Raw genomic sequence first — 25,856 nt, 5'->3', positions numbered from 1 at the left:
CATATAAGCCGAATAAAATAAATAAATAAATAAATAAATAAATAAATACTCAAGTATCAGTGTGGCTAGCAAGCTGACTCAGCACCCTGCCTCTTGCCAAGTACAATCAGAGAGGTCTTGGTGTGCTAAGGGCACATATCTTGCTGCTGAAAACGAATTCAAGGGAAGCGCTTGACATGATCTGTTGAAGTTTTAATTAGGTGGACAAGTAAAGCACAATAAAGGCTCTTAGGGCAGAAAGAAGGAAACCACATTGTCTCCTGAAATTAAAGGCACCATTTGAATATTTATTTGGTTTGGAACAAGCCATTTCTACATGGCTATAGCCTTAAGGCTATATTGAAACTCCTATTCCCAAACCTCAAACTGAAGAAACTGTACTATAGGGGAGAACAATAATGATTCCCCCTTTGGAGATGAAAAAATAGGTTTGTCCTTGGACTATTTTGGACAGTGATCCCAGGCTGCCTGAATACAGCTAGGCCAGGGGTCAGCAACCTGAGGCTCTGGAGTCACATGTGGTCTCTCACCCCCCCTGCTGCTGCAGCTCCCTGTCACTCAAAATATGTGTCACAACTGTCAATGTGTGACACTCGCTGGGAGGCGATTTATTGAGCTTTTCAACCCCTGGTAGGCCAACCATGGATAAATCCAAGAAAAAAAAAGTTTCAGAAGAAAACAGAATGTTTAATTCAACTACGTATGCTAGTTTTATGGCCGCTCAAGAAATAGGGACAGGAAGGGTTTTGTGGCTCCCGGTGTTTTCTTTTCTGTGGGAAACGGGTCCAAATGGCTCTTTGAGTGTTTAAGGTTGCAGATCCCTGAGCTAGGCAAAGAGATAGTTGCTTGGTGCTGCAAATAGGCTGAAAAGAAAACACAAGTCCTTAAACACTTGAAACCAGTGTTTCTCAACTTTGGCAATCTTAAAATGTGATGACTTCAATTCCCAGAATTCCCCAGCCTGCGTTTCCTCAGCAATGCTGGCTGAGGAATTCTGGGACTTAAAGTCTACACATCTTAAAGTTGCCAAGGTTAAGAAACCTGGTGTAAACAATTCCCTCTATACTTCTTTTGACACATTGTACATTACAATTGCATTGTTGTGGACAACTTTTCCTGTTTCTGCTTCTTTGCAATGGGGAAAGCTTACTTGTTTTTGTTTTTTTCCCCAAACTGATGTTATTCCTCTGTAGGCAGTATCCTTAGTATGATGAATATGAAATGAATACTATTGGTTAAGTACAGTTAATGAATGAATAAAATGAATTTTCATTTTAGGATATTATATTCCAATTAACATGTATATTGGTATTTAACATTGTGCTATTTTAGCCTGTAATTGCAAATAATCTTTATGATTATAAAGGGGAGGCAGGCTACAGACCCTGTCAGTCAAGAAATTCGACTAGCGGGGTATCAGATCCGTGTATCTGCCATTCTTCAGAGGAAGGGAGGGGGCATTTGGTTCTTCATGCATTTACTTTCTCTTCTCCTTTCTATGGATCCTATATCCTGCTTTGCCTTCTTCTATAACCTTTCACCTGATTTATAACCATTGCCTGGCACCTTAGTTGCCTGGAAATTTCTCACTTCTTGGGGAACGTAAGGGGAGAGTGGGCCATGTGGACTGCAACACCGGAAGATGATCCTGAGAAAGTCCTCTTATCTCTTTCTCAGAGCGGCCGGTACAATAACATCTTCATACCTGTGGATTGGCTGAATCCACATCGGACTGTTGGAAGGTGTTCCTAATTTTCTTCATCCTAGTTGTATGGCCTGAGGGAACTCAGAGCCTGCTTTGATTCTGTCTTGCTATCATCCCCTTTCAATAAAAGGTTCCTTTTGAAATACCCAGTTTCAAGAGTCTTTACTTTCTTGAATTAGGGGGAGAGGCTGGAACTTACACGGGGTCTAGGAAGAGGATCTGTTCTGCCACTGTCCCTAAACATCTTTCCCTCAGAGATAAGGAAGCCCCACAGAGTAATGGGTCTGCTTGGCCCCATGAGACACCCCCCCCACCCGCCCGCCCGCCCACCCACCTACCTGTATTAACAAGGGCTAACCTCCCCATCTTGCAACTCTCCATCATTTGAAATTTTATGTTGTATTACATTTTTTAAAAAAAAAATATTCTGTTTTTAATGCACAGCCCTTCTCTGAGGGAAATAAACGGTCAAGAAGTATGAAATATAAACAAACAAACAATAACTTTAATTTAAAAAGTTTCAATTCCCCCACCCCCTAACATAGCTGCCTCCTTTATATAACCTCATGGAAATGATTGTTATTATAGATTCTTTAAAACAGAGGCAATTATGATCAAGCTTCCTTCAGGCTCTGCTTAGCTAGATGTTCCAGTCTGGGGGCAAATTTAGCTAAGGAGTATTGGAGAATAAATTTCCTGTTTCTTGCAAGAAGGCATTTCTCTGCCTCTTTCATTAAGGGAGTAAAATCTTCTAACCAAATTGAGAAGTGGCTTTTCTTTACAGTTCTGGCTGACACAGATCCTCCTTTAACTTCCCTTTTCTCTCCTTCCTACTACTTGATGTAGGAAAAATAGGAGGGCTGTTCATGTTTTAGCAGTCGGGCTGATCATTGCTTTACCTCCTAATTCCTTGAAAGTTAATATTTTCCCCACAATGATCTGGAATGACACTACACCATTATAAGGAAAATAAAAGCGTATCCGAGCTGCTTTATAAAAGGGGAGGAAAGGAAACAAAATGATCTAAAAAAGAGCAACCGTCAACTGCCAGCTCCCAAAGATGTTCCTCAGTAGGAAGATGGGTAATAAATTGTTATTTTAATCTAAAAAAAGATTGCTCCCCTGTAACAGTTCTTCGAATGCCATCTGTGCTTCATTTACCAGGGTGCAAATCCCACACATGATGCACTAAAGCCACAAAGGGTACCAGTATCTCTGTCTCTCTGATTCTATGTGTGATCATTTGTACATTGGCACATATGGTTTGCATTAATGCATGTGATATTTGGTGATACAAGTGTAAATTGCATGAGTATATAGGGGAATGTGGTAGATCTCTCAAGCAGAGATCCCTAAACCCTGCTTTACTGTCATGGGTGGGCTGCTGGGGGTTTGCAGGGGTTCGGGAGAACCTCTAGCTAAGATTCTGTGCAGCTCAGAGACCCCCCAAATCCCAGTCCTGGCTGGCCTCACCCACACCTCCCCTCCCAGGAGTCCCCATGTGGCCCGTTTTGGATGCAGGTAAGTGCAGGGCACGCGTGGAGGCTCGGGGAGGCTGAAAAACAGGCCTACCGGAAGTTCGGGAAGGCTAGAAATGGGCCCATTTCCTGCCTCCAGAGGGCCCCTGGAGTCTGGGGAGGCTGTTTTTGCCCTCCCAGAGGCTCGAGGAAAGCCTCCGGAGCCAGGGGAGGGCAGAAACACCTCCCCGCCATGGTGCAGGAGGCCGACTAGGCCACGCCCACCATGGCCACGCCCACCAAGCAACCGGGCAGAGAACCCCTTGCTAAAATTTTTGAAGCCCACCCCTGCTTACAGTTCTATTGTTTCACCCACCTCACACACTTCCATGGGAGCTTGTTCTGCCTGTTATCACCACACACTCTTTAAGAAGAAAAGTCCCCCCCTGCATTCAGAAGGAAGAGAGTGAAAAATCCCATTCTTGGTTGTCTTGTAATTGTGGTATCAGAGAAGCTAAATTCCCTAGCAGGCTTAGTACTGATTGCAGAAGAAAATAAATGTTTTTATTATGTAAAACAAAGTCAAGGAATTCACCAAAGACGAAGAGAAAGGGAGAATATGTATTGCAGCTTTACACCAGCAGCTAATCTTCATGGCAGGAATGCACATCTACCCAGCAAAACACAATACAGCAAGAACCAAATAAGACTCAGAATATATTAGCACTCTCAGATCAACCCATCAGTCAGCTCTCTAAAAGGATCCAACTTCATCACTAGCTCTTTTGTTCCCTGTGAATATTTTATTCTGATTTTCCACCCTTCTCCCAGCTGGGACAGTTTTCTAACTCAGCTGAAATCATGCTAGAAGGATGTCTTTCCTTGTCTTTAACTCAACTAGAGAGAGAAGAAAGATTGAGATCGATGGTTCAGAACCTGAATTTTGTAGACTTTGCTGATCTTTTACTACAATTTAGATGTAAAGATTTAGAGTTGATTAACTCTTTAATGCTTTGAGACATTTAGGGATGAGATTGTTTCTAAGAGAGAGAGGGGAGGGGGAGGAGAGAGAGAGGGGGAGGGAGAGGGAGAGGGAGAGGGAGGGAGGGAGAGAGAGAGAGAGAAAGAGAGAGAGAGAGAGAGAGAGAGAGAGAGAGAGAGAGAGAGAGAGAGAGAGAGAGAGAGAGAGAGAGAGATTTTCCATTAAATCATGTCCAATTCTTGAAGGCTACCTTGTTAAGTCCCTGAAGATCTCTTAGCAAGATTTCAGAAGTTGTTTGCCATTGCTTACTTCCTAGGGCTGAGAGGATGTGGCTGGCCCAAGGTCACTCAACTGGCTTTGTGTCTAAGATGGGACTAAAACTTACAATCTTCTGGTTCCTAGCCTGGTGTTTTAACTACTTCTCCTCAGTATATATGCATGCCACAAAAATGAGCTATGGTTCAAATCCATTTTACTGGTAGGACCTGTCTCCATATTATTTATCTTCTAAAAGAAGGATTCCTGAAATGTATTCAAGAAACTTTAGGCTCTATTGCAGGGGTCTCCAACTTTAAGACTTGCAAAGCTGGCTGAGGAATTCTGGGAGTTAAAGTCCACAAGTCTTAAAGTTGCCAAGATTGGAGACCCCTGCTCTTTTAAATTAATATCTATAGATAAAATATTGCCCTAAAGATGTACAGTATAGTCAGCACACAGGACATATTATTATTATTATTATTTTTGTAGAGAACAAAAAAAAATCTTGTATAATATAATGTTATTAAATTTTGGTGGAGCAATGAAACAATTCAACTGAACATATTAATTTTTCCATATTCCAGACAAAAAAAGGATCTCCTCTACCCTGAAAAATTGAATCACAACAAATGAGCTAAGCCTGGGTCAAAAACAGCAGTAAAGCTGGAACAACACTATTCATTTATTCCTCCATGGTTTTAATGGAACACACAACCACTTCATTCTTCCAAGCCATGACTGAGCAATAGTGTCAGTACATTATACATATATCAGTATATATATATACCACTGATTGTTTTTTTGTGTGTATATATATAATACACAATACTTGTTGATGCCATCAATCCATCTTGTTTTAGGTCTCTTTTGTGGATGCTTTTTATCAAGTGGGATCTATTCTATGACTGCCTTGGTCCACCTGCCATCAATTCTTCTTGCTATGTGACCAGCCCGTTTCCATTGCAATTCTTTTACTCTCTTGATATCATATGCCTTCATTTGTTCTTGAATCCATGTGCAGGTCATTGTACCATGTCTTGTAATGCTGAGCATGTATCTTTCCATGGCTCTCTGCGCCACTCGTAGCTTTTGTATTGATTGTGAGTTTAGCATCCATTTTTCACCGGCATATGTTAGAGTAGGTAGCATACACTGATTGAAAACTTTTCTCTTCAGGCAAAGGGGGAGATCGTTCTTGAAAATTATTCTTAGCTTGCCAAATGCCTGCCAACCACATTTTACACACTGTTCAATTTCCTTTATTGTATCATCTTCCATTGAGATCCATTGGCCAAGGTATCTGTAGTGGTCTACTATGACTAGTTCTGGATCTATCTATCTATCTATCTATCTATCTATCTATCTATCTATCTATCTATCTATCTATCTATCTATCTATCTATCTATCTACAGTATATTTCTTTCTTTAGCAAATTTATTAAACATAACCTGGCTCTCTTTCAGGTTTATTTTTAAGCTGATTTTTGTAGCTGTTCTGGGTGTTGTGAGTAGAGAACAATATCATCTGCAAATTTTAAGTGATTTAAATAGGCACTATTGATTTTTACTCCATATTTTGCCCAATCTTGTTTGCGAAATACTTCTTCAGTTATTCATTCATACACACACTCCAAAAGTGGTATATATATATAGACTGATATGCTGTATGTATAATACTATTATTCATTGATTTTATCTGGTTATAATCAACTATACTAAGATATTTCACAATTTTACCAGTAGAATGTCACAAGGCCTGGTTTGGGCCCTTCTAATGTCAACATACAGGGACGCGATGGCTCAGTGGCTAAGACGTTGAGCTTGTCGATTAAAAGGTCGGCAGTTCAGCAGTTCAAATCCCTAGTGCCGCGTAACGGGCTGAGCTCCTGTTACTTGTCCCAGCTTCTGCCAACCTAGCAATTCGAAAGCATGTAAAAAAAATGCAACTAGAAAAATAGGGACCACCTTTGGTGGGAAGGTAACAGCGCTGTGTGCCTTTGGCATTTAGTCATGCTGGCCACATGACCACGGAGACGTCTTTGGACAGCGCTGGCTCTTCGGCTTTGAAACAGAGATGAGCACTGCCCCCTAGAGTCGGGAATGACTAGCACATATGTGCAAGGGGAACCTTTACCTTTACCTATTGATTTTACTCCATATTTTGCCCAGTCTTGTTTGCAAAATACATCTTCAATTATTCATTCATACACACACACACCAAAAATGGTATATATATATAAACTGATATACTGTATGTATAATACTATTATTCATTGATTTTATCTGGTTATAATTAACTATACCAAACTATTTCACAATTTTACCAATAGAATCTCACAGGGCCTGGTTTGGGCCCTTCTAATGTCAACATGGAAACATGAGTAATATTTTACTGTCTCCTAAGCTTTTTCAATAATGTCAGCACAAATAAAGAGCAGGCCCAAACCTTTAAGAGTCCGGAAGAGAATAGGGTCAGAGAGAGGCCCCACTCCTTTGGCATTTCGAGCTTGTATTCTGAAGTAATATACTGTATCCAGATTCAGCTCCATAATTTGATGCGTAAGTCGGTCTCCACTGATGGTCTCCATGATCCAATCATCAATGGGGGAGTTCTTTTCCAAAGTGTAGAACAGAATGTAAGCTGTAAAATATAGAAGGACATGCCATTCTTCTCTATTTACACACATCTTTGCATTTATTAAAGTAGAAATGTCAAGGCCTGTACAGAGTACAGATCTAACCCAGTCTCAATAGTGTGAATTTTTCTTTCCAATTTCAACAGTGTTATAAATCAACTTACCATTAGTATTCTTTTACAAGTGTATCTTAAAGGGTATTTTTTTTGGAGTTGGTGTCTTGGAGTCCGATTTAACTTCTGGCAACTATATGGACTTAGCAACAGTTGGTTCTTTAAGTGGTTTGCCACTGCCTATATTCTAGGGACCAGAGAGTAGGACTGGCCTAAAGTCACCATCTGTTTTTATGCCTAAAACAGGACTAGAATTCGTGGTGTCCCTGGTCCGTGCCTAGTAGCTTTAGCCACTAAATCAGTGATGGCAAACCTTGTTGGCACCGAGTGCCGAAAAGGTCACACAGAAACATCACATGTGCACGCTCGACAGGGCCATGCTCTGGAAAAGCCGAACTTCTGGGTTCTAGCACGCATGCGTGCCCAATGATCAGCTGGCCAGCGTGCATGGACAGGCCGTTTTTTGGCATTGTCGCACACGCAAATGGATTACGCTCCAGAAAAGCCAAACTTCCGGGTTCTGGGCGCACATGCACCTGACAATCAGCTGGCCAGTGCGCATGCACACACTGGTTTTCGGCACTGCTATATGCATGGACAGCTGATTGTAGCGTGGTCATGTGTGCCAGAAACCCAGAAGACAAACAGGCAAGGCCACGCATGCCGGGTGACATGGCTTTGCGTGCCATAGATTCGCCATCACGGCACTAAACCAAACTGCTTAAGATATATTATTCAAATTTAATTCACTGAAACTCCTCAAGTCTATACATGCTACTCTTGGGCTGCAAATTGAACTATGTTAACTCCTGCTTGGAGAATTAGAATCTGAATGTTAAATGCATAGATCTAGATCATGCAATTTTAGTTATATTCATCCGTCCATCCATCATCTATCTAGACTGCTCAGGACTCAGTGTCCAAAAAGTGCAATGGAACTTACAGGAGAACAAATCCTTTTTTTGAGATAGTACAGCTGCTTTAGGGTGTTACATTTGAACTCCAAAGTACCCTTGAGAGATTGAATCCAAAATCAATAAAATAATAAGTATTGCAGCACTTCACATCTTATTTTCTGATTAATAAAGCTCCTTAGATGAATGTAGAAGTAATTGAACTGAAAGTTGTCATAGGCAGACAACGCCCCAGAAGTTCCTTGTATGAGACAAGCACAGTGTCCTCTTTTGCATGAGTGCTCCAATCCATCAGTCCCAAAAAAGCAATATTTTTGCAACTAAAGATCACACATTTAGGAGAACTATCCAAGGGTTGTGGGAAGTGGAGGTTTTTCTGTAGGTTAGTTGAGTCAGCATTAAGGTAAATTAATTCTGTTATGTCCAGTAGAAATATGAGGGACCTAAACTCACATTTTCCTTCCCTTCCTCATCAATTAGAGCCTTGGTAGTACAGTGGTCTAAGGCACCCTGTTATTAAGCTGGTTATTAAGACCAGATGCCTGCAATTACTGCAGGTTTGAATCTCGCCAAGGCTCAAGGTTGACTCAGCCTTCCATCCTTTCTAAGGTAGGTAAATTGAGGACCCAGTTGTGGGGGAAATAAGCTGACTTTGTATAAATATACAAAAGAATGAAGGCTATTGCTTAGCGCATTGTAAGCCGCCCTGAGTCTCCAGAGAAGGGCGGCATATAAATCAAAAATAAAAAAAAATTACTTCTTCCTTTCCTTTCCTTTCCTTTCCTTTCCTTTCCTTTCCTTTCCTTTCCTTTCCTTTCCTTTCCTTTCCTTTCCTTTCCTTTCCTTTCCCCTTTTATCTTCTTTCCCTTCCCTTCCCTTCCCTTCCCTTCCCTTCCCTTCCCTTCCCTTCCCTTCCCTTCCCTTCCCTTCCATTCCCTTCCCTTCCCTTCCTCTCCTTTCCCTTCCCCTCTCCTCTCTTTCCTTTCTCCTTCCTTTCTCTTCTTTTTTTCCTTTTATCTTCCTATTCCATCCTATCACATATGTTTGGCTGTCAAATTTTGATGACTTGAATTTAGGACTGTGTGGGTTGTAAAAATTGGCTGAAAGCTACAAAGAATGTGACCCATAGCTTTCAAACTACCATATCTTTGTCTTACACAACATAACAAATTAAGTAGGTCAGGAGAAGGCCTCGTGTTATGCATAAAAACTTCAATGAGCACCTAAAAATCCAACACATCCACAAGTATTTTTCTATTTCATTTGCCGCCCGTCAGGTTAAGGTAGATGGATGGCCAAATTCTATTAGAAAGGTAATCATTGTCTTTGATATGGATTGTTCATGTGGAACAATGCACAGATGCCAGCATTTATGAAGACCTAAGGACCCTCCCTTTGTATACAAAAACGCACATGAATTTCCTGCTAAGTAATTCTCTTGGCAAGTTGCTTGAGTGTACATGTCTCCTTTTTGTGATAAACCCTGCAAGGAAGTTAGCCATTCATAAGGAACTGAAATACTCCCACATTTTATCTTATGGTTCCCTTGTTTTCAGCTTCTAACCGTTCCAGTCAGCTGTGAAATGAGAAGATTTGGGCAGCTGGATGTGGCGAGTCAATAGGGAAGGGTTGCCTGGCATCCTGCTTACATTTTAGCAAGCATATATAAAATTGTACCCTCAGTCAGAAAGCATTTCAAAGAATAATAGCCTGCATAAGTTTGTCAGACTTAGTATGATACTTCTTGTAGCAGTACAGCATATCGTTTTTACTTTGCATATACTTATACTTAAGGTAAGTCTGAATCTGTAAACAAATGTGTGTGAATGATAATAGCATGACAATCATTATCTAATATCAGCCTTAACTGATATTGGCAGTATTGGGTACTGCAACTGCAACTAATAGCTCTTCCAGCTTCAAAAGGATGAAAAAGATGAATGATGTAATGATATTGTCAGATCTGGAAGCCATCTTTTACAGTTGGGCCTACAAGCCTGCCACATTTTCTACTGTGGGAAAATGGGAGGGGGGATTGTATAGAGCAGGGGTGGGTTCTAAATTTTTTTACTACCGGTTCTGTGGGCGTGGCTTATTTTGTGGGTGAGGCTTGGAGGTCATGTGACTAGGTGGGCGTGGCTAGCTGGTCAGAGTCATTTCTGGAAGGTCCTCGCACTTACGACCAGTCCTCGCACTTACGACCCAACTCATTTGTTTGCTTTTAACACTGATCAGCTGTAGGACGGCCCTTTGAAGCCCCGCGGCAAGAGTTTAAACAGTTTTTTTCCCTCGAGTCATCAGCTGGGACTCAGGAGGCAGCAATAGATTGGGGGTGGGACCAAATAAAAGATAAGAATAACATGGGTTGGGAGGGCCGGGGGGGAGAACCGGTTCGGTGACATCATATCGTCACCGCTACCAGCTCGGCTGAACCAGACTGAACCGGGCCGAACCGGGAGGAACCCACCACTGGTATAGAGTATAGAGTACAATCCCCCTCTATACAAAATAACACTCTTTTCTCAGAGAATCAAGACCACAGTGCCCGGCAGCTGCGATGAGGTGACTGGGAGGCATCTCCACTTTTGAATGGTGCTTGATTGGACCATGTGATGGACATGTGGGTGCTGGGCAGGGACTTGAACTTTTCTTTGGGTGGGGAAAACCTGGAAGCTTTCAAATTCGGGTTTTCCCAGATGTGCCAATATGACATCTCTAATAAAATGGAACTTTGAGGAAACTCCAGCCTCAGAGTCTTCTTTTGTTAGGGGTGTTACTTGGAACCTTGACATTAACCCGAATCTAACTTTAACAATACTACCAGCTTCCCCAAATTCCGAGGTGCTGTGCGAGGTCCTAAGCCTCAACGTGACAGGTATGTAGATAAGACCTTGGGAGACTGGGCAAAGAGATGCTGCCAAGGGAATGATCAGATAAGAGCTCCCTTTGAATGGGATGGGAGTAGGAATGGATTTCCAGAGGTAAAATGGCAGACTACAGAAACCAGGAGAACTACTCAGGTGACCCCAAGGACAGAGATGAACCTCCAAATGGCCTCAATGACTCTCTAAAAAGAATGCAAATGAATTCAGCTGTCTGCAAGGAATATAAATCTTTCCATTCCCCACTATCCTGACAGAGTTGAAGAAGCTTCTTGGATGAGAAGTGAAATGTCTTCAAAAGAAAAAACAAGAAAGTCCAGTTGCCTCCTGGGGGGAAAAAAAGCACCTTTGGGACAACCATGACCTGGATGACTGAGAATCTCTACAGACTTTCTGGATCAGATAAGAGACAGCATAGCCTGCAACTGGATAGTGGGTAGGGCCAGATGCAGAAGATAACCTCTCTACATCCTGGGCTGTAAGGGAGATGGGGTGGGGGAGAGGACTGTCCTTTCAGACTTGCAAGATTCTGTCAATGAAACTTTACAATAAAGTACAATTAGTTCATCTGGTTGTGATTTCTATCTTGCAAGGGATCTTGCAAGTCTAAAAGTGCAGTCACTCACTGCTGTCTCCTTATAGCCTAGGGAGGACCTCTTTTGAACCTCTTGCCTCACCCACTATCAAGTTGTGGTCTATGCTGCCTCTTACCTGACTGATTCCTTGGCAGCATCTCTTTGTTCAGTCTCCCAAGGTCTTTCTCATATACCATCAAGGTTGACCACTTGGATGTGTAGGAAAACCTTGATGCACAATTAAGCCAAACCACAGCAACATCATTACTAATAAAGTTATTGCAATAAATGGATGTTCTTGTATACAGTACATGGCCTGAAAATTCATCGACAACAGTATGAACTGTAACACCTTTAAAAGATCCAAAGTAAAAGAAGAATGAATTAGGTATAAATTAGGAAGGATCCAGGACTGTATGGATCAGGAAGGCCTTCATCTAACTATTACTGTAGTCTTTAAAGGTAAAGGTAAAGGTTCCCCTCGCACATATATGCTAGTCGTTCCTGACTCTAGGGGGTGGTGCTCATCTCCGTTTCAAAGCCAAAGAGCCAGCACTGTCCGAAGATGTCTCCGTGTCCATGTGGCCAGCATGACTAAATGCCAAAGGCGCACGGAACGCTGTTACCTTCCCACCAAAGGTGGTCCCTATTTTTCTACTTGCATTTTTTACGTGCTTTTGAACTGCTAGGTTGGCAGAAGCTGGGACAAGTAACGGGAGCTCACCCCGTTATGCGGCACTAATAAGACATAATAAGACAGGAATGAAGAGTTTGACCATTTCAACTTGTAAGAATTGTTCAAACTTTCCATATGTCTAGAAGTTAAAATTAGCAAGTTCTTGAGGTTGTATTAATAAAAGTTTAAAGGAAGTTTCTCACTGACAAATAACTGCTTTGTTTTTTATTTGTGTGCTTATAAATGTGGACAGTTTTATAAGTTGCAAAGTATTTCTCATGAAATAGGATTGCTGCTTATTCATAGTCTACAGGGATCATTTAACTACACTATTAGCCCTTTTTTCCTTTCTTTTTAAAAGCCTCATTCTATTTTTCATAGCAAATTAACATGACCAGCTCCTAATGGATATCTTAATTAGGCATAGTTTTTAATAGCAATATTTTCGCACTAACATCAGTCATTGTATACCATTCATTAAATCCAGTCCTTTGTCAGTCAGTATTAAGGGGTTTGAGATGATCTGTGCTTTAGTTTCTTATTACCCAGTTAAAACATCCACCAATAAATTATATTATCATATGTCTATCTGGGCACCCTGTCATTATCTATATTATGTTTTATGTTATTGGCCAAACAATGCTTATTATGAGCTGTCCCTAATTGCTACTGAGTCTAACACTATCTATGGACCTTTGCTCTAAGTGGTTATATTATTTTACAGTGTATCATTTTTTCTTCCAGCAAAAAAATAAAGGACTTGCTGTCCTCAACTCTTGTTATGTTTGCATGGAATTAATTACTAGCATTTCTTGCAAAACCTCCTTCCGTGTAAAAACAAAAACAAGAGCAGCTGAGGTAATATATTGCCCCAAATGGCTACAGGTGATGCTGTCTCTTGCGTGCCACAGAATTCTCCTGAATTTCTTAACAAGCATTATTTGATTGCAATTATTATTGCAACCCGCTTTTCTCTAGGGGTTTAAAAAAAATGAAATACATAAAGGTCCTGCCTCATTTCTGTAGTAATCTGGTGTAATAGGTTGCATTGAGAGAAAACTACTGGCTGAAAGTCATTTAAAGAGCTTCTCCTTCAAAAAGGGGTCCTGACCCTGAGATTCCATAATCGAAGTCAACTTCAATGGATATCAATGGTATGTTTCTGTATGATTGCTGAAGGTCAGCTCTGAATTCAATAAAATATAGTTAGCCCAGAGAGTGAAAAAGCTACATCGTGAACTGATTTAGGAACGTAAAGCCTATTATGCTGTTTTGAACTGATGGTGTATGTCCATTTCCATTTCAGATCAAGTTCCTGCTCAACTTGCCTTGAGTTAAGATTTTTATTTATTTATTCATTTGTCAAGCATATATAAGATAAGATTTTATGAATACATGAAATAGATATGAATAAAAAGGGAACATTAGGACAGGGACGGTAGGCCTGTTGGTGCACTTATGCATCCCTTAAAGACCTCTTAGGAATGGGGTGAGGTCAACAGTAAACAGTCTAAGGTTAAAGTTTTGGGGATTTGGGGAAGAAACCACAGAGTCAGGTAGTGCATTCCAGGCATTGACCACTCTGTTGCTGAAGTTGTATTTTCTGCAATCGAGTTTGGAGCGGTTTACCTTAAGTTTGTATCTATTGTATGCTTGTATATTATTGCAGCTGAAGCGGAAGTAGTCATTGACAGGTAGGACATTGTAGCAGATAATTTTGTGTACTACACTTAGGTCAGACCGAAGACGGCGTAGTTCTAAATTGTCTAAGCCCAAAATTTCAAGCCTGGTGGCATAAGGTATTCTGTTGCGAGCAAAGGAGTGGAGGACTCTTCTCGTGAAATACCTTTGGACTCTCTCAATTGTATTAATGTCCGATATGCAGTGTGGGTTCCAGACAGATGAGCTGTATTTGAGAATTGGTCTAGCAAATGTTTTGTATGCTCTAGTTAGGAGTTCAATATTGCCACAGATGAAGCTACGCAAGATTAGGTTAACTCTTAATGCCTTTTTGGCAATATCAAAGGTACCTCGAACACTCTCTTCCTAAAGAAACTTCTAGTGTTAAAAATAGAGAGCCAGTTTGGTTTAATGGTTAAGGCACCAGGCTACAAACCAGGAGACTGTGAGTTCTAGTTCTGCCTTAGGCATGAAAGCTGTCTGGGTGACATTGGGCCAGTCACTCTCTCTCAGCCCAACTCATCTCACAGTTGCTGAGAAAAATAGGAGGAAGGAATATTGGGTATGTTAGCCACCTTAAGTTATATATCAAAATAATAAAGATGGGATAAAATAAATATTTCACTAGAGGGCAAAGACCTTTTACTTTGCATTCAGTTTGTCTAATCTTTTATTGTAAAACTACCGATGTAAGGATAGGGACACGGTAGTTCAGTGGCTAAGACACTGAGCTTGTCGAGCGAAAGGTCGGCAGTTCAGCGGTTCGAATCCCTAGTGCCGCATAACCAGGTGAGCTCCCGTTACTTGTCCCAGTTTCTGCCAACCTAGCAGTTCGAAAGCACATAAAAAATGCAAGTAGAAAAATAGGGACCATCTTTAGTGGGAAGGTAACAGCGTTCCATGTGCCTTTGGCAGTGATGGGATTCAGCCAGTTCGCACCAGTTCGGGAGAACCGGTTGTTAACTTTCTGAACAGTTTGGTGAACTGGTTGTTGGAAGAAATCATTAGGGCAGAGAACCGGTTGTTAAATTATTTGAATCCCACCACTGGTCTTTGGTGTTTAGTCATGCCAGCCACATGACCACAGAGACGTCTTCAGATAGCGCTGGTTCTTCGGCTTTAAAACGGAGATGAGCACCACCCCCTAGAGTTGGGAATGATTAGCACATATGTGTGAGGGGAACCTTTACCTTTACCTTACTGATGTAATAAGCTTGGTTTAGCTTTTGGGATCCATCTCAGCCTTTACCAGAGAACTGGACTGAAGGTAACTAAACTAAATGAAATATCATGAATCCAAACTTGAATGCAACCACCTGCCATGTGTGATGATCAGCTTGTTATTTCTTCTATCTATTTTCTGCACCATCTGTCACAAACTTAAAAAGCAGGGCCGTCTAACTATGAATAGATCACCCCATATTGCTGGCTCAGTAGATCCCAAAGAAAGATGACTCAACTCATTGCTAGCACTAAATAAGAAATTATTTAAATGAGACTTGGAAGCATTTAACCCCCAGATTCTGCTGCCTAAGGTTTATTTTTAAGAACATGGTGTTCTAAATATGTAACAGCCCCGTGCTTGTTAATTATGGCTTTGCAAGAAGTTGAAAACTTGTTCTACAGTGAACTTGAATCAGATCTAAATGATAAGTAGTATAGAAAGTGGTGAGCGCTGAAACATCAAATAAGTTTTTGAAACCTATCATTAATGAAATAAAATTTCAGATGTATGAAATGTCCATTTTTGGAAAAAAAAAACAGATGCACACTACGTTGGTAGACAGGATTGGTGAGACTTAAAATAGGAAACAGAGAGAACTTTTAGACTTAAAGTAAATGTGAGGAGAATCAGTGAGTTCTGAAAACCTAGAGCTCTATAAAATTAGAGTTGAGTATATTCTACATTAATGAGGATACTGCTAGATGTTCTGTATTAAAGTGCTGAGAATTAACAGTTCGTATGAAAGACGTGGCTTTTTTCCTTATTTATTCTTCCTGAATTGCACAACAATACCACATGCACTTTTGTTGCAATGGATGTGCAGATTTATGGAGATTGCAGCCCTTAATCAATCCAAAAATAAATCAATTGGAACAGCCTCCCACCTGAGATTGGTGGGATCTCTACCCTTAGCCTTTTGGAGGGCTGTCAAGCACAGGAAATCACAAACCAAGGCAGTTCAACTGAACATGGATTTATTGCATGCTGACACAGGAATCTGAACTACTACCAGTCAAAGCAAATTGGAAGTAGATAAGAGTCAACAGAATTCAAGGAGGGATGGACTTAGATCTCTTGTGGGCATGAAGAGACTTAGTGACTGATGATGCACTTGACCCCTCCCTCAAGCTCAGCCTGTTCATCTCCTACATCGGCTCTTCCTCCAAACATTGGGCTAGGATGGAGATTAAACTGTAAGGATGTTTGATCTAAGCAACTGGAGGTGGGGTGGGGGAAGTGTGATGGAATTTACACATGCAGGAGGGGCAGAGTTTGGCAACACAGAGTTTTCCCAGAGAATGGCCCAGATTAAGAGACTGTCCTAAAATGGACGTGGGGAAGATAAAGAAGTTTAGATTAGCCACATCCTACCGTTCTTTTCGGAGTATTTATTTATTTATTTATTTTTATTTATTTGATTTTTATACCGCCCTTCTCCAGCAGGACTCAGGGCGGTGAACAGCCAAGGTAAAACATAACATACAAAATTTAAAAACAGTTTAAAAGATATTGAATGATTTCGGCCCACAATTTAAAACAGTCCAATTAAAATCAATTACAAATTAAAACCGAAAGGATGGGATCAAGCCAGCCCGGCTAGATGAAATAAGTGAGTTTTAAGGGCCCGACGAAAAGTCCGGAGGTCTGGTATCGTACGTATCTCTGGGGGTAGGTCGTTTCAGAAGGCAGGTGCCGCCACAAAGAAGGCTGTCCCCCTGGGGGTCGCCAGCCAACATTGTCTGGCCGACGGCACCCTGAGGAGGCCCTCTCTGTGCGAGCGTACTGGCCGGTGGGAGGCTATTGGCGGCAGAAGGCAGTCTCATGGATATCCCAGCACTAAGCCATGGAGTGCTTTAAAGGTGGTCACCACCTTGAAGCGCACCCGGAAGACCACCAGGAGCCAGTGCAGCTCGTGCAGGAGAGGTGTCACATGGGAGCGCCCTGTCGCTCCCATAATCCCCCGCGCTGCCGCATTCTGGACCAGTTGGAGCCTCCGGGTGCACCCCAAGGGGAGCCCCATGTAGAGAGCACTGCACTAGTCCAGGTGGGAAGTGACGAGTGCCTGAGTGACTGTGCGTAGGGAGTCCCAATCCAGAAAGGGACGCAACTGGCGTATCAGGCAAACCTGATAAAAAGCCCCTCTGGCCACAGCCGTCATATGCTCTTCTAAAGATAGCCGTGCATCTAGGAGGATGCCCAGAGCCCTCTCCGTGGGGGCCAATGACTCGCCCCCAATAACCAGCGATGGCACCAGCTGGCTATATCAGGATGCCGGAAGCCACAGCCACTCGGTCTTGGAAGGGTTGAGTCAGAGCCTGTTTCTCCCCATCCAGACCCACACGGCCTCTAGGCACCAGGACATCACTTCAAGGGCATCGTTGAGGTGGCCTGGGGTGGAGATGTACAGCTGGGTGTCATCAGCGTACTGATGGAACTCCACCCCGAAGCCACGGATGATCTCACCCAGTGGCTTTACATAAATGTTGAACAGAAGAGGCGAGAGGACCGACCCTTGCAGCACCCCACAAACAAGGCACCTCGGGGTCGACTGCTGCCCCTCTGCCAACACCGATTGCGACCGGTCAGAGAGATAGGAGGAGAACCACTGCAAAACGGTGCCCCCCACCCCCCACCCCTCCAACCAGCACATGATACCATGGTCGATGGTATCAAAAGCCGCTGAGAGATCTAACAGGACCAGGATAGAGGAGCAACCCCTATCCCAAGCCCTCCAGAGATCATCCACCAACACGATCAATGCCGTTTCCGTGCTGAGCCCAGGCCTGAAGCCAGACTGGAGCAGATCTAGATAGACAGTTTCACCCAGGTACTGTGGAAGCTGCCGCACCACCACACTCTCAATAACCTTCACAATAAAATGAAGGTTGGAGACTGGACAATAATTAGCCAAAACAGACGGATCCAGAGAGGGCTTCTTGAGGAGGGGCCTCACCACCGCTTCTTTCAAGGCGGCCAGCAGGACACCCTCACTCAAAGAAGCATTAATAATCCTCTGGAGCCGGCCTCATGTAGCCTCCCGGGAAGCCAGCACCAACCAGGAGGGACACGGGTCCAATAAACATGTGGTTGCATTCAGCCATCCCAGAATCCTGTCCACGTCCTCGGAAGCCACAGGATCAAACTCCTCCCAGGTAACACTCTCAGGACCTGCCTCAGTCATCCCGTCTGGAGTATAAGACAAACTTTCCCACCCACTAAAAATGGGTGAAAATTGTGGTGCGTCTTATATACCAAATGTTACCGAAGCCCCGCCCATCCACTGGCCCCCACCCTTCAGCCATTTTGGGCCTCTGCATGTCATATTTTCGGCCTCTACATGCCCCGTTTTAGATCCGTTCCAGGCTGCAGGGATCGCCACAGCATATTGCTGCCTATCGTTGCCTCTGCATGTCGCATTTTCGGCCTCTGCAAGTTGCGTTTTTGGCCTCTGCCTATTGCTGCCACCGCTCCCCACCACCTGGAACCAGCCAAAAATACAATACATGGAGGCCAAAAATGGGGCATGTGGAGGCCGAAAATGTGATGTGCAGAGGCCAAAAATGCGACGTGAGGAGGCGGCAATTGGCAGCAATGTGCTGTGACAATCCCAGCAGCCTGGAACAGCTGATTGGCGGTATACTGGGAGGCCGATCCAACTGCCAATCAGCTGTTCATGCTAAATCAGGCTGCAATAATGTGCTGAATCTGACCTGGCTGTTTGTTGTTTGCTGCAAGGATGCTAGCCAGATGAATACCGATGGATGCTGGTAGGCAGAGGCAGATTTTTTTTCCTCCCCAAAAACTAATGTGTGTCTTATATTCTGGAGTGTCCAAAAAATATGGTACTAAGGTATACAGTTATAGCTTTAGTCTGACAAGATTCTGTCCATTAGGTGCAAACAAATAAAATACTTAATTTCACTGGGTCATATCTAGGCCTGACAGGAAGGGTACTTTTGTTTTTAACTAAGTTTTTTTATGGATTGCTGTAAGTCCCCTAAAGTTATCAAACGAAATAGGCAGCCATATAACTCCTGTAAATAAATAAATAGGCAAGAGGTAATTTGCCATTAGTATCTAGGGACTTCAGTAGTAGTAGATCTTTTGCCCCGTACAACTATTTACAAATCTCAGCTTTTTTTCTCCTCCCATTTTAAAAATTTCTTTGGGAAATATTAGACAATATTTTGTGCCTGTTTTTTGTTCTAGTTTCAGGCAGGATAATTCCAATAATTCCAGATGAATTCCACTATAGAGTATTTGTTTGTTTGTTTGTTTGTTTGTTTGTTTTTGCTGGTAATTCTATGATGGGAGGTAAATATTTCTCTTTCCTTCAAAACAGCTGGCTCTCTTTTAAAAATACAGGAGGCTAAGGTTCTTGGGTGATTACCGTACTTTTCAGAGTATAAGTCACACTTTTTCCCCCTAAAAGAGGGTGGAAATATTGATGCGTCTTACATATTGAATACAGCCATTTTTGGCCTCCAGAAACCTTGCTCCGCGCGTCTCATTTCTGTGAAAAACAGGCCCATTTTTCACAAAAATGGGATGTGCAGAGGATTTGGGAGGCCTGCAGAGTGTCCCTGGGGGCTGGGGAGGGCAAAAGCGTGACACGTGGGGGGTTTGGGAGGCCAAAAACGGGGGCGTTTTTGCCCTCCCCAACCCCCAGGAGCACTCTGCAGGCCTCCCAAACCCTCGGCCCATCCTGTTTTGTGAAAAGGCAGAGTGCTCCTGGAGGCCGGGGAGGGCAAAAACTTTTTTTTTTCCTTGTTTACCTTTTCGAAATTTCACCTAGCGAGTTTACCTGGTCGTTCCCAGTAAGGGGTTGTGGTGCAGACCTTTTAAATCCCACACTTTTCTGTGTCACCTGCTGAGAAGGAGAGAAGATACAGAGCTCAAGAGACACTTACCGGTAATTTTCCCATTGGCTTCTAACGGAGGTTGCCAGCTGACAATTACAGCCCGGGGCTTCCCTTCACGGGTAATGACTGTCAAATCCTTGGGAGCAGAGGTCGGGGCTTAGAGAAAGACAGAAGCCCAGAAGAGGGGGGGAAAAAAACCCACAGAAGATGACACATTAATACAATAACGATACAATCTACCGTACCATGAAGTGTTGTACAAACTAAACATTCTTACTGTTATTCTGAGGTGGGATTCACTTACCTTCCCTACTGGTTTGCAAATGTGAGCGTGCATGCGTGTGCTTCAGTCACACACGCCTCCACTGTGCATGTGCTTGACCTTCTGCGCAGGCGCAGTGCTCCCGCATTACATCTGGGCAGGTGGGAGGAGCCTCCCACAATCGCCACTACCGGTTCACCCGAACAGGACAGAACCAGCTGAATCCCACCTCTGCTGTTATTGCTAATCAAGACATTCTTAAGCAAGGACAGTGCAGAAGCTGTTAACATGTTCTCAACTTTGGAAGCTTGTGTCCTAGCCTACAGGTAGTCCTTGATTTATGACCACAATTGGGACTGGTACTTCCTTCACTAAGTGATGCGGTTGTTAAGTGAGTTGCACCCAATTCTATGACCCATTTTGCTGTGGTTATTAAGCGAATCATGCAGTCATTAACTGAATCCGGCTTTCCCCATTGATTTGTTGGAAATCCTCGGGGAAGATCATCAAAGGTGATCACATGAGTCCAGGTTGCTGTTACCATAAAAATATGCCAGTTACCAAGTGGCCAACTTTGATCATGTGACCATAGGGACACTATGATGGTCGTAAGGGTGAGGACTGGTTGTAAACCACTTTTGTTTAGCACTGTTGTAACTTTGAACGGTAATTAAATGAATGGTTGTAATTCAAGGACTACCTTATATATAAACCCCAGGATCTCTGTGCTTGGTTGCTTATAGACAAGACATGCTGAGCAGGATGTGGGACACACCTATATATAATGTATCATCAGTTTCTTTTCTTTAATCTGTATTATTATACAACAATCTCAAAGTTGGTTTGAAACTTACATTTAAAGAGTGCTTATGAAAGATTTGTCAATGGACTAAAAAGATCCAATGACTTTGTTATCCCAGAGTTCAGTCTTATGCCCTGGACACATCTGTATTATTTTTTTATTATTATTATTAATGACTAGGATGAAGAGCTGGAGAAAATACCAATCAGATCTGAAGATGACATGACTGAATGAGATCACTAATATATATATTTTTTTCTCTTTAGCTTAGAAAAATAAGCCGACAATAATACAATGAATTTTAATCAAGCAAAATGTACAATTCTTCACTTCAGAAAGAGAAATCAAATAACTGAGGGATAAAAGTACCTGTGAGTGGTACTTGTGAGATAGATTTTGGAACAGTATTGTATTGCAAACTAAATATATCTCGTTGGTGTGAAGTGGCTGCAAAAAGATATATATGCAGTGCAGTGGTGAAATCCAATTTTTTTTTACTACCGGTTCTGTGGGCGTGGCATGGTGGGCATGGCAGGGGAAGGATACTGCAAAATCTCCATTCCCACCCCACTCCAGGGGAAGGATACTGCAAAATCTCCATTCCCACCTCACTCCTGGGGAAGGATACTGCAAAATCTACATTCCCACCCCACTCCAGGGAAAGGATACTGCAAAATCTCTATTCCCACCTCACTCCTGGGGGAAGAATATTGCATAATCTCCATTCCCACCTCCCTCTTGGAGCCTTGGTAGTACAGTGGTCTAAGGCACCCTGTTATTAAGACCAGCTGCCTGCAATTACTGCAGGTTCGAATCGCGCCAAGGCTCAAGGTTGACTCAGCCTTCCATCCTTTCTAAGGTAGGTAAATTGAGGACCCAGTTGTGGGGGCAATAAGCTGACTTTGTATAAATATACAAAAGAATGGAGGCTATTGCTTAGCGCATTGTAAGCCACCCTGAGTCTCTGGAGAAGGGTGGCATATAAATCAAATTTAAAAAAAAAACCAAAAAAACTCTGGGGCCAGCCAGAGGTGGTATTTGCCGGTTCTCCAAACTACTCGAAATTTCCACTACCGGCTGTCCGAACTGCTCAAAATTTCTGTTACAGGTTCTCCAGAACCTGTCAGAACCTGCTGGATTTCACCCCTGATGCAGTGTTAGGGTTAATCAATCAAAGTGCCCAGATCACAAAAAATGCTCCCTCCCTTCATTTTTCAGTCCCACCTTGAGTATTTGTGTTAAGATCTGGACACCTTTAAAAAGGATTCCGACGAGGTAGATCCGGTAACAAAACAAAGCAATGAGGATGACCAGGAGATGAGAAATTAGGTCCTCCCAATGAGGATGTGAAGGAATTGGAAATGTCTACTTTTAAAATAAAGACAGCTGAGGAAGCAACTGTTAGCACTCTTCAAATGCCTACAAAGATAATGAGGCAAAAGCAAATCAAGACTTCTTTCTCATCTCAGAAAACAGGACACAAAATAATGGATGGAAATTGCAGAAAAGCAGATTCAGCATCAAATCTGGATAAAAAAAACCTTATTAGAATCTTTCTAGAGACCTACCTGCTTCATATGTCGTAGCATGAGCTGTCATGCTCCATGTACTTGACCTCCGACCTTTGGTCACCATGACAGAGAACTCATACATGGTATTTGGCTTAAGACCAGGCACGGTATGGCTCAAGGCTGTTGTATCTGCTGACTAGAAAGAAAATAATTTTTTTAAAAAAATGTGTCTTTAAAGCTCAATCATACTGGAGGCCACTAAAGAGACCATTTCTCCCACATTTTTCATTTCCCTCATAACTTTCCATTCCTGTGAGGTTCTTGATTTATTGTACTTGATCCAAACTCAAAAATGGTTTGTGTCTGAAACCATTAGGCATCACTATTAATCATGGTGGTCAACCTCTTCTTGATTGAGCTCCTGCTTCTACAATTCTGTCATCTCCAGGGATAACACTCAAGGCTTTGTTATGAATGAACCAGTTGAATTCCTAGTGATTATTATTTTTTTTGCCCTGAGTCTGTCAGCCTTAGATGGCTTACTGCTATGTCACAAAATTGTCATTATGAGTTATAATGGAGAAGGAAGTTCATTTATTTATTTATTCATTCTTTCCTTCCTCCCTCCCTCCTTCCCTCTCTTTCCCTTTCTCTTTTCTTCCTTCTTCCCTCCCATCCTCCCTCTTTCCCTTTCTTCCTTCCTTCCTTCCTTCCTTCTACCCTCCCTTCTCTTTCTTTTTCTTTCTTTTTTCCTTCCTTCCTTCCTCTTCCTCTTTCTCTTTTCTTCCTCCCTCCCTCTTTCCCTTTCTCTTTTCTTTCTTCCTTCCTCCTTCCCTCCCTCTTTCCCGTTCTCTTTTTTTCATCCCTCCCTCCCTCTTTCCCTTTCCTTTTCTTTCTTCCTTCCTTCCTCCCTCCCTCCCCCTCCCTCTTTCCCTTTCCCTTTCCCCTTCCTTCCTTCCTTCCTCCCTCCCTCCCTCCTACCCTCCCTTCTCTTTCTTTCTCTTTCTTTCTTTTTTCTTTCCTTCCTTCCTCTCTCTTTCCCTTTCTCTTTTCTTCCTCCCTCCCTCCCTCCATTCCCTCCCTCCTTCTCTAAGGAACAAAGCCCCCTTCTAACGACTTCTGTTTTCCATTCTTCTGTTTCGTGTTGCTATAAAATATCAGGCTGACATCTCTCCTTACTCTGAATTGTCTTCAGGATAGAGACTATCAAGGTAAGATAGGCAAGAGAAGGATATGAAAGTAAATAAAAGTCTCTTTTAAAATAAATGAGCAGCGCTCCGTAGCAGTAAAACCCTTGTACTTCATCCCAGGTTCTTCTTTTTCCACTTTGCTTCCTGGAAGAGCTGAAAGGGTGTCAAACTTGGGAGAGTAGATTAGATTAAAAAAAGAGTAACTTTTAGCAATGCAATAATGTGTAAAAAAAAATGCATTGCTATTCTTTAAAGGAACAACAATGAAAAAGCACAGGCATTTTTTTTTGGCATCCTGTAAAATGTGATTTGAAGTAACAGTAACAAAGTTGGAAGGGACCTTGGAGGTCATCTAGTCCAACGCCCTGCTCACGCAGGAGACCTATAATAGGGATTCAAACTGCCGACCTTTCTGATCAACAGAGTCTTAGCCACTGAGCCACCTAGGGAGCCACCATTTCAGTCCATGGCATTCACTTAAATGAAGGCATTTTCAAATCTTTGCTGGAACCTCTTTTCAAGAAGACCAGTCTGAGCAACCTTCATACATATTTAATCAAGTAAATGAAAATAAATCATTATACTAGGGCTGGTTAGAATGCAGTATCACAGGCTAATTCCACCCACAGCCAGGAGTTCAATCCTGACCAGCTCAAGGTTGACTCAGCCTTCCATCCTTCCGAGGTGGGTAAAATGAGGACCCAGATTGTCGGGGGCAATAGGCTGATTCTGTAAACCGCCTAGAGAGGGTTGTAAAGAGGGTTGTGCCTTCGAGACCGACTTCTGCCACCAATAGCCTCCCACCGGCCAGTTCGCGCCCACAGAGAGGGTCTCCTCAGGGTGCCATCGGCCAAGTTATGTCGGCTGGCGACACCCAGGGGGAGGGCCTTCTCTGTGGGTGCCCCAGCTCTGTGGAATGAACTGCCCCCGGAAGTGCGTAAGATCTCCGACCTCCAGGTATTTCACTGTGCACTCAAGACCCTGTTGTTCCGCCAGGCCGAGCTATCAACATAATAATTTTAAATTGGGTGTTTTAAATTTCTGGGGTTTTAAATTGAGCCGAATTATTTAATAATTTTAAATTATTTTAACTGATGTTTGTCTTGTGCTTTTAATAGGCTGTACACCGCCCTGAGTCCTTCGGGAGAAGGGCGGTATAGAAATAAAATTATTCTTATTCTTATTCTTAAAAGCACTGTGAAGTGGTATATAAGTCTAAGAGCTATTGCTATTGTACACATAACGCATGACATTTGTACGAGTGTTTTTAAGTTAATCGAAGTGGACAAAATTTGGCATACAGAACATACGTGAGCATAGGTCAGACTCGGGAACTAGTCATATTTTATGAGACTTTTTGATATTGATAAATCCCTTATGATTAGGGATTATCGTAAGTAATATGATAATGTAAAATAAACTGAAATCTCAGATTTCTTTAAAAGAACATCACATGTCCTCATGAATTTTCAGATAAATTTGAAAGCCATACCAGTCACAACCATTTTTATTATCTATCCTATCCAATGAAATACTTCAATAGTATCCATAGCTACTATACCATTAGGAATCAAAGTGTAACTGTTCCTGGAAAGCAACAGCCAAAAAAGGACTATTGACTCCATATCCTGCTTGTAGGCTTCTCATAGGTCATTGACCATTGTATGAAGAAGCCTTTGGTGTGATACAACTTGGCTTTTCCTAAATTCAGATTTTCAGAAGAAATCTACTGTATTTTTCAGAGTATAAAATGCACCTTCCCCCCCCTAAAAGGGGGTGAAAATTTAGGTGTGTCTTATACACCAAATGTAGCCCAGCCCACCCACTGGCCCCCATCCTTTGAACTCTGCCTCCCAGCAGTTTACCTCCTTGCAGCAAGCAGCAAGAAGAAACAGCTCCTTTCAACTTCAGCACAGCCTAATTAGCACAAGTTGATTGGATCAGCCTCCTGACTCTCAGCTGTTTTGCTCTCAGCTGTTTTGCTCTTAGCTGTTTTGCGCAGGCCTCTGCTGCTTGCTGCAAGGAGGTAAATTGCTGGGAGAGATTTTTTTTTCTTGTGCTAATCAAGCTATGCCGAAAACGAAAATGAAAGTAAAGCAGGCTATTTGCTGTTGCTGCAATGAGAC

The 25,856-nt window shown here is 42.5% G+C and overlaps 1 protein-coding gene across 1 annotated transcript in view; it reads right to left on the bottom strand.

The window, feature by feature from the left end:
- DCC (DCC netrin 1 receptor) overlaps nt 1-25,856 on the bottom strand; it is a 1,302,851-nt gene that overhangs the window by 124,829 nt on the left and 1,152,166 nt on the right. The window contains exons 18-20 of the mRNA XM_034401555.3: nt 22,598-22,736; nt 20,014-20,121; nt 6,849-7,043 (exon numbers count right to left, since the gene is read on the bottom strand). Coding sequence (XP_034257446.1) covers nt 6,849-7,043; nt 20,014-20,121; nt 22,598-22,736 — 442 coding nt within the window. The remainder of the gene's footprint in view (nt 1-6,848; nt 7,044-20,013; nt 20,122-22,597; nt 22,737-25,856) is intronic.

The sequence above is a fragment of the Pantherophis guttatus genome, chromosome 2 (genome assembly GCF_059756535.1).
Source record: "Pantherophis guttatus breed Tessera chromosome 2, ASM5975653v1, whole genome shotgun sequence".
NCBI lineage: Eukaryota > Metazoa > Chordata > Lepidosauria > Squamata > Colubridae > Pantherophis > Pantherophis guttatus.
This window is presented reverse-complemented; position numbering and strand designations above follow the sequence as displayed.